Source organism: Leptonychotes weddellii, chromosome 3, assembly GCF_054177405.1.
Source record: "Leptonychotes weddellii isolate Sample4059 chromosome 3, ASM5417740v2, whole genome shotgun sequence".
In the NCBI taxonomy this organism is placed as follows: domain Eukaryota; kingdom Metazoa; phylum Chordata; class Mammalia; order Carnivora; family Phocidae; genus Leptonychotes; species Leptonychotes weddellii.
The window spans coordinates 42124634-42134834 of NC_138371.1; the positions used below are offsets into that span (position 1 = coordinate 42124634).

The following is a 10201-nucleotide window of genomic DNA, read 5'->3' on the forward strand; positions in this document are numbered from 1 at the left end:
ACTAGGCATCTGCCCATACCCCCAAGAAAATAAAGTCATTTTCCCAATTAAAAAAAAAAAAAGTTTTCCAAATGAAACACTTCTAATAGATTTGAGAGTTTCCAAAAGACATCCCCAACTTCCGTTCTCTGACCAACATTGGTTTCTGTATTTGGTATTTAATTGTATTCCACAATTTGGAAGGCATAGAGGGGTATAATATAAGTATGGTGTAGTATGGAAGTAAATCTCTGCATGTATGTAGTATAAGAGCTGTAAATTAAAATTTCAATGTGGTCCTGTTGGCTTTTTTTCCAGCTAGCATATTCCACTGGCTATACATAAATTAGTCCCAAATCACAGCTTGATTAATAATCTCCACATTGTATCTATTCAATCATGGATGGTAACAGTATATAAAATGTAAAACATTTGATAAGTTATTTTCAAGTACACAGAATAATACAAATATTCTCATACTTGTAGAGAGTGATTAGTGACACCACAAGAAAAGCAAATGTCCATCATTTAATCAAGAGTTCCAGGGTAGTACTTTTAATTTTTTCACAATTTATTAACAAAGACTCTATGTTATTTAGTGTGTGCTACTGGTTTTCAATATTGAAAAAATATTACAAATAGCTTCTATATTTGCTATAGTTAAGTATAAGGAGTATAAGTAAGTACAAGGAGTCTATTGAAGTTTTCCCCAACTTACACATTATACTGAATTCTCAGTACCAGTCATTTAGAAAAGAAAAGAGGACTATCTATTAAGATGAGTGGAGAAAGAAGTATAGCAAAAATAAAGAGGAAAGAAAGATTTTCTATTTTCTCTTTTTGTCATCAGAATACGTTTACAGCACTTTCCTATTATCTTGTTTGTTAACTTTGTCCCTGTAGTGTCTATCAGTTTGATCATCCCCAAACATTCCTCTCTACTTACAGTTTGGTGGGGTCAGTCTCTACTTACAGATGTAGGTGGGGTCAATAACAGTACATATCAATCTGGCCAAATGTTAGTATAGGAATAATTATATGATTCATGTTAGGGTAGGTAGAGTCTTTCTGTAGGATTTTTCTAAGTGGGACTAGCAGGAAGAATTCTCTCTTCTATACAGGCATCAAGTACTAAGTATATTTCCAAGAATTTTCTTGGGACCAAGTTTTTTACCGTGTAAGGGAACCCAGGAAGTTTATGTGGAATGGAATGAATCTTAGAGGATCAAGCCCTTGGGTCCAATCTATAAAGCTTCTGAGATGCCCTGTTCCTACAACCCTTCATTTAATTCTCAGAGATATTTTATATCCTTCCAATCCACCCCCGGGTTAGCTTTAACTATGTTGATTTGGATTTCCTTCCCTTGGAACTGAAAATCTCTGCCTTAAGTTGCATGTTCAAAAGGGAATGTCAAAGGATCCTATAGCATGCTCATCTTATAAACCTCTTTCCACGGCTCCTCAGTGATTCATCTCTACCAAATCTTACATTGAAATTGGGGATCTCCATTTCACAGGCTTATTTATACCCTTAATGTGGGTGTTATTGGGATTCTCCATTTACCTTCATCAGCCTCTGCTATTCAATGATGTAGTGTGTGTGTGTGTGTGTGTGTGTGTACATTTACTGTGTTTACAGTAAAGGCTGGATCTTCCAAGGAGACCCAGGAAGATTAGTTTTCTCATTGCTCCCATAGAGTTACAGAACTTTTCCATGTAATTTCTCATGTTCAATTTCCAAATCCATATGATAATCATTTATCCTTTTCCCTGGTAGATTGCTTAAATTCTTTTGCAATTAAGTTACAATGTTTAACTTACAAAGAAAATTGAGAGTTGTTCCCAAGTTTCCCCCCTTGAAGGAAAATTATTTTTTCATGTATTTTAAGCATGGTCTTTTTTTAAAAAAAGAAAAGTTACTTTAGCCCTGTGGAGAAAATCTTTATGATACTTACCTTACATCTCCATCTTTTTAAACATCTGTATAAACAATACCCTATCTAGTACCATCTGAAAATTATAATTTATTCACAAAACATTTTTCATAATTTATGTGCTCTCTGTATTTATACTGTATTTATACTTTTCCATATTTTTGTCTGCCTTTGTCAAAAAGCAAAAAAAAAAAAACTGAGTCTGAAGCCAATATACAATTAGACATAAAATTAAAGCAATACAAAAATTAATAAGAAAGTAAAATTTATCCCAAATCTAAAACATGTAAATATTTAATATTCAAGTGAACATTTTATTTTTCAAGATTAAACTTTTATTTTGAGAACATGGTAGATTTATATGCAATTCTAAGAAATAATATGGGGAGATCCCTTATTTCCTTTACCCAGCTTCCCCCAATAGTAGCATCTTGCAAGGCAAATAATCAAAGTGGCATTTCAAATTAGTGAAAAAAGAGACCTGTTTAATATATGGTGCTAAAGTAACTGGCTAATCACTTGGAGAAAAAAATAATATAGCTATGCTTTGTTTATTACTCCAAAATAAAATGCATATAGAGCATGTAGGAATGTAAAACTATTATCTCTAAAAGATACAATTTTTTATTTATATAAAATAAATCTAGAAAAAAACGGAGGTGGGAAATACCTGTCAAAGGTAAAATAAATGCCCCAAATTAACAGACATAGACTGAAGAATTTTACTACACGGAAGATAGAAACATCATTAGCAGATCCTCTGTAAGTCCAGATTCCCACAAAAATGAGAGCAAGAAGAAAAAGAAAAAAAGAAAAAAACCCTGGTTTTATGCTAGAGTGAAATAAACTAAATGCTCCATTTCCAGAGTAAAGAGTTACACGTTTTTGGTAGCTAGCTGCCTTCTTTTCTATATGATCTAATAGAATGTTTGCTGACCAAAGAGCATGCTTCATCATATCCATAGAACCAGCAGAGCAAAACCACGCATGAGCAAAATCAACTAGGTAATATGTATATTATACACACAACTGTAGAGGGTTCCACACATGTGTTAATCAGTTTGACTCATCATTTATACATATGAATAAATAGCCTAGCACCATGAAATCAAGGAAATATGAAAGTGTGAATGATAAAAATAAGATGGAAAATGAAATAACTGGCCCCAGAAGTAAATAGTTTTTACTTGACTATCACTTTAAAACCGTTTAATTGAATTCTCAGAGATGTACGATTAAGAAAATATTGCACTGAGAAATAATAATAGGTTGCTATGTGCAATATTAGGAACAATAATACTGCAATAATGATATTACAATAAAGGAGCAATCTAAAAACACAAATCAAGTACCTGGAAACAACAATATTACCAGGGTAAAAAATGGATCCAGGGAAAACTGAGAGAATTTAGGTATTAAGTAACACCTAAAGAATTGTATTCTTTAAGAATATCAGAGACCAAGGCCTTTCTGTCAAAGCTGTTTTTTCAGCCACTATACAGAATGCCACCCACACTCCTTCAAAAGTAAAAAAAAAAAAAAGGCTATAACCTCATATAGCACAAACACCAAAAGTGGAGAGGTATGACTAAGAGTTCATCTGAAGGGGTAGGTTGAGTAGCTCCAAAATTTGTTTAGTAGGAATATCAGAAGGAAAGGATAGAGAGGAAAACAATGAAAAACATAATTGAAGATAATTTTTCCAACATTATAAAATAGCCCTGAATGCCTAGAGAAAATAATAAAGCAGACCTTACACATTCAGATAAAAATGAAACAGACTGTACATTCTCACCACAAAAAAATTTATAAATTAAAAGTTCACAAAAATCCTAAATTTTTCCAACCAAAAGCAGTTTCTGACAAAAGAACAAAAATCCCTGATACTGGATTTCTCCGTGACAAGGAGACAATGGAGTGATGTGGTAAGAAATCAATAGAGCGGGCGCCTGGGTGGCTCAGTTGGTTGAGCGACTGCCTTCGGCTCAGGTCATGATCCTGGAGTCCCGGGATCGAGTCCCGCATCGGGCTCCCTGCTCAGCGGGGAGTCTGCTTCTCCCTCTGACCTTCCTCCTTCTCATGCTCTCTGTCTCTCATTCTCTCTCTCTCAAATAAATAAATAAAATCTTTAAAAAAAAAAAAGAAATCAATAGAGCAATAATAAATTTATGGGTGGACATGTCCTGAACTTCGATTCCTATAGGAAACTTATTCCTTCTCTTAATAGAATCTTATTCTTACTAGAACAAAATAATGAAAGTTTTAATATGCCAAAACTCAGAGAATCTACCATCCACATAACCCAGGTAAAAACAAAACAAAACAAAAAACAACATTTCAGATGTACTTTAGGAAAAAAATGTATTTAAGGCAAATTATTATTATTTATGCTCTTAAGGTTATTTATGTCTACTTTATCTATTTGTTTGAAATAATGCATAATGGTGTACAACTGGGCATATTTTCCTAACATCCAATGGTGCCATTTAGATGGCTTGAAATGAGCCTGTGATATAAATCAGGCCTTGATTCAGTATTTTGTTATTTGCCTAGACTTAAGAAAGTGATGGAGATCATGTTAATAGTGTAGATTAAAATGTGCCATGTCTAGTGCCAAAGTTGAAAGATGTTTCACTTAATGAATGTAATTTGCAAAAGGTAAGAAAGAGTCTAACAGACAGATCACAAATAAGATTTAATGACAATTCATTTATTGGGAAAAGGACTCGATGATTAGGCTATAACTCCATTTGCTGAATTACGGTTGGGTTACAACCATACTTTTTCTTTTTAAAAAAAGAGACTTATTTATTTATTTTAGAGAGAGAGAAAGAAAAAGAGACAGAGAGAGAGTACACAGAAGCATGGGGCGGAGCAGAGGGAAAGAATTTCCAGCCGACTCTGGGCTGAGTGGGGAGTCCAATGCAGGGCTTGATCTCACAACCTGAGATCATGACCTGAGCCGAAATCAAGATGCTCAACCAATTGAGCCATCCAGTGCCCCACAACCATAGTTTTCTACAGATAAAGGAATTTGGCAAAAATCCATGAAAGCATTCTGTGAAAGTTAATAGGTTAGAAAGAATTGACAATAAAAGAGTATCGTGTATTTTAGTGTTATTTATATATCACTAAAATTTATAAAAACTTATATAAGTATCAACACATGCATTTCAAAGAGCCTGTTAAATATTTATCAGTGCACTACTGGCTATGAGTTATTTTAATTTCCCTTTTTAGAACTTTCTATGTGTCTGAATTAAATATGCATTTTACTTTTATAATAAAAAAGCATATTCTAATTGAAATAACAACAGACTGGCATACCATATAGGTTTAGCTTAGTGCTTTGAATTTTTTCCAACTGTGATAGTAATAGCACCAGAGGGCCACAATATTAAAGTGGTTGTTGAGTGAGCGCTCAAGTTCAGAAAGAGAAGGAAAGGTACACGAGCCATATGTAAAATGCATGGGGCCAACCTTGTTTTGTATATAATCTCATTTAATACCCATTACAAACCAACAAAGTAGGGATTTTTGACATTTTAAAGATAGATGAGTTCAGGGATTTGAACTGGAAAAATATAGATTTCAGGAGGCTGAGTTAAATGGTATTTATCTGATCCTTTACCTGACCGTACCTAGGCAAGTCCAGAAAATTATTTTGCCAGTGTACTTAAGCTGAATGACTTAGGGAGATTCAAGCATAATATGGTGAACTATATAAATCAGGACTTGTGCATTAAATTGAGAAATGTGACTATCAACAGACTCAGTGTCTATGAAGGCTTGATCAACCTGACTGAAAGAAGCTACCTAAGTTATCAGACAAGTGCTCGGAAGTTTGGTTTGAGAGCAAGAACAATGAATTACATGATGTTAATGTGCAATAGCTTTATGTTCCAATATCCTAATACATCTATTCCCATAATAGGGATAAACCTGCTATAGGACAGGATATTTGATAACTCACCTTTTTCAAGGCTTCCATTGTTACCTTATTGTGATTGATATTTTTTCCCTTAGTTATAATACTTGCAATCTTGTTACCTTGAACATCTAGAAGCTATGTGTTGATTTACAATTTATCTTTCAAAGAACAACCCAGATACACTTACTTACACTTATTTCAAAGTCCTTTATGTGAGGAAGGCTGCTTTCTCCTACAACCTAAGGATATAAATTCCTTCCTTCACCCACATCCTCTTCAGAGGTTCAGAGAATATAAGCAGGGAGAGTGGATATAGATATTGTATGGAATCTGGAATCTGGTGGGAATGGGCAGGAGCTTATCATACAGACTATTTTTAAGTCAAATACTGGAATCTTCAGCAATGCTTCTGTGATTTTTGTACTCTTTATTCACCTTTGTTTGGAATTTAGATTTCTTTTTTTTTTTTAAAGATTTATTTTTTATTTTTTATTTATTTATTTAACAAAGAGATAGCGAGAGCAGGAACACAAGCAGGGGGAGTGGGAGAGGGAGAAGCAGGCTTCCCGCCAAGCAGGGAGTAGATTTCTTTTTTTTTAGCCAATTCTTGATGAATGAAATAAATTAATGACTTGGATCATTTTACTATGCTCTTAGAATATTTCTAAGGATTGAATTAGCTTTTGGCTATCTAAGCCAAAGTTAATATACTGGTTCTGGAAATTTCAGAAAAAAGTATCAATTCACTTCATGGCAGTGAATGTGGAAATCATAAGGTCCAGAGAAGGCCTAATGAATACCTTCATAGATTTTCATTAAATTTTAAACTATTTAATGGCCTCTATTATGATCTATTGCATTTCATATATACATATATATATATACATACATACACACACATACACACATGAATATGTTTATAATATATGAATATATAAGTGTATAAGTATATATATACACACACAGAAACACATACATGCAAGCTCACTAATAGGAATGGGCAATCTAAAATGCAAGAATATCTTTCTAGAGATTAGTCTCCTAGGAAATAATAAGAGCTTAACAACATGGTATTTATGATATAAATCTGAGTATCTGTAAATGAATTATATACCCTATGTATAACATTCTCCAGGCTGATCAATTTATAATAGGCTTTTCAATTGCTAATGTCAAGAAAACACAACTTTAGCTTGTTAGAATGGTGATTATGAGTAATGACCTTCCCAGAATTCATACAGAACCTCTTCTTCCACCCTATTGTCCAACAAACACACAAATCATTATGTCTCATTACTGTCACATAGGGTAGTTATTTTTAGTATACATAATTGAGGAATTAGTATAAGTGCCTCTACATCGTTCCAGAAACCTTGCCCAATCAAGAGTTAGGCTTCAAGGTTACTGGGATGGGGCAAACAGGGATCCATCATAAGAGCATCCAAAAGGACTTCTGTCAAGATGAAGGTGGACTGGCAGATAAAGTTGTTTAAGACTGAAGATTATTTAGTGGTCTCCTGAATTATCCTCATCAACTTAAAGTCAAAAGTGGCATTGGAGAGATTTACTACTTAGGGAAAAGAGGTAAGTCACAGATGACACATGTACTTTCTCTTTCAGTAAGACCTCCTTTAAAAAGGTACAAACATCCAGTTATAAAATAAATAAGTTATGGGGATGTAATGTACAGCATGGTGATTATATTAATGATACTGCATTGCATATTTGTAAGTTTCTAAGAGAGTAGATCTTAAAAATTCTCATCACAAGAAAAAAATTGTAACCATGTATGGTGACGGATGTAAACTAGACTTACTGTGGTGGTAATTTGATGATACATATAAATATTGAATTCTTATGTTGTACGCCTGAAACTAATATAATGTTATATGTCAATTATAAATCAATGAGGAAAAGACCTCCTTTATTACACTCCAGACAGCATCTTGGTAATGAGAATCATTCAGGAAACAGGTAGATCAGATTTCTGGTAAGAATCTGAACCAATGAAATAATGACATATTTAAAAGACTCAGAAGGCAATTTGGGAAAATTGAGCAAAGGATTTATTACTGTTATTGTTACAGTTTTTTATGCATTGTTAATTTTTTTTTAACTTCTAGAAAGTGCACCACCCCTACCTCAAGCATTTGAGATACACTTTAATACTAGTAACATGTTTTTTGTTTGGTATGAAAATCAATGACAAACCCCTCACTGTCCGGACACTGCGTCTCTCACCTTCATCTTAGCAACTTTCAGTGCTGCCTTACAAAAGAGGGTCAGGGCAGAATATGAAATAAAGAACAAAGCCAAATATTAATGCTTAGTCCCACCTGATTTTGTAAGATTCAGACATCTTCTTCATACCTGTACCCAGCTCTTTGCAGATGCCTTCAGCTAGTAGAATGAGCATCGCATTTATTTCACATCAAAATACAAAACCCATAATATAAAATATTAACATATTATATGGCATTGATAAAATATTTAAATAGAATATATTTTAATAAACTTTCTCATCTCTCTAATTTCTGAAACACCCTAGGAAAGTGTGTGTGTGTGTCTTTGTGTATACACATATATATATACATATATACATATATATACACACATATATATACATATATATACCCACACAGACACACACACACACACAGACACACACACACACGTAGACACACACACACACACAGACACACAATATATATATTTTATTCCACGCATTCTCCTTAGAGTTGAATACTGTCATTGCTAAGATAACTCACAAAAAGTTTGACCTGAGTTTACTCTGAGGTCTCCTTGTAGTTCTGCCTATTGTAATCAGATTGTAGCTTACTCTGCAATAGACAACTTCATGCATAACTCCTTTGCCCATTTACCTTGTTAGAATTGCTAATACGTTTAAATATTGCCTACTGGCAACCACTTTTCAGGCTGGTTATGTCACTTTCATCCCATCACTATTTTGTATATGTATTTTTAAAACGCTTTATGGTCCTCACAATTACTTTGCATAACTATTCCTATTGCTCACAACTTTTTTTTTTTATAACTGAACACTAATTTTGTTAAATGTCTACATTTTTCAAGCATCAGTTTTTCAAAACCTCAAATAAATGTAAAAGTGACAGGGCAGGCAAAATGAACTGAGACCTTTTTATAGGTTATATCCCTCAATTTGCTTTCTAGGCAAAAGGAAAAAAAAAAAACCCGGAGACACAAAATTAATAATGATACACTTCTAGATACTGTATCCTACTTCCTAATTTGTATCCTACTGTTTCCTACCTGTTACCCCTTTGCTACTGTACTTCTAAAAATAAAATCGGTTTTATATACATTTTCTTCCTTGTGGCTTCAAAAATTTTAGCCCAAGACGTGACAACCTAACAAAACACAATGAATATTGCATTAAAATCTTGTGGGCCAGGATTCATTCTTCACATGTAGCCTTTAGTGATTATTATGTCTCAAGAAAGCAGTGCTATAGAAACATTGGTTAACAAATCAGAAAGGTGCAGTCTAATGGTGGAGTGGGTGGAGATCCGATGAGTAAACAAGCTCTAACAATTCAGGGCAGTAAGTGCCATGATAGATAAAAGTGTGGTGGGAATAGAGCATGTGGACAGGACACTAACACAGTGTAATTATCAAAGTTTCCCTAGGAGTTATTTCTAAGTGTATATCAAAACACCATGATGTTAAATTAGTTACATGTGAAGTTGGTTATATATTTTCCTATTCAGGAGAATATCATGGGCAAAAGGCAGAAGGCAAAACAAAGAATTTTAAAAAGTGAAGAAGAGTTGACTTTCTCGGGAAGATGGCGGCTGTGTCAGTCTACGAGCGGCCGGTTGGAGGTTTCTCTTTTGATAACTGTCGCAGAAATGCCGTCTTGGAAGCCGATTTTGCGAAGAAAGGGTACAGGCTTCCAGCGGCCCGGAAAACTGGCACGACCATCGCGGGGGTGGTCTATAAGGATGGCATAGTTCTTGGAGCAGATACAAGGGCAACTGAAGGGATGGTTGTTGCGGACAAGAACTGTTCAAAAATACACTTCATATCTCCTAACATTTATTGCTGTGGTGCTGGGACAGCTGCAGACACAGACATGACAACCCAGCTCATTTCTTCCAATTTGGAGCTCCACTCCCTCTCCACTGGCCGCCTTCCCAGAGTTGTGACAGCCAATCGGATGCTGAAGCAGATGCTTTTCAGGTATCAAGGTTACATTGGTGCAGCCCTAGTTTTGGGGGGAGTAGATGTTACTGGACCTCACCTCTACAGCATCTATCCTCATGGATCAACTGATAAGTTGCCTTATGTCACCATGGGTTCTGGCTCCTTGGCAGCA

At 34.5% G+C, this 10201-nt stretch overlaps 2 protein-coding genes across 2 annotated transcripts in view; both read left to right on the forward strand.

The window, feature by feature from the left end:
* The window catches only part of TFPI (tissue factor pathway inhibitor), a 547151-nt gene that overhangs the window by 123067 nt on the left and 413883 nt on the right, over positions 1-10201 (forward strand). The gene's annotated exons all lie outside the window — the stretch shown is intronic.
* LOC102750967 (proteasome subunit beta type-7) overlaps positions 9659-10201 on the forward strand; it is a 6121-nt gene continuing 5578 nt past the window's right edge. The window contains exon 1 of the mRNA XM_031034554.2: positions 9659-10198. Coding sequence (XP_030890414.2) covers positions 9671-10198 — 528 coding nt within the window. The 5' untranslated portion in view covers positions 9659-9670. The remainder of the gene's footprint in view (positions 10199-10201) is intronic.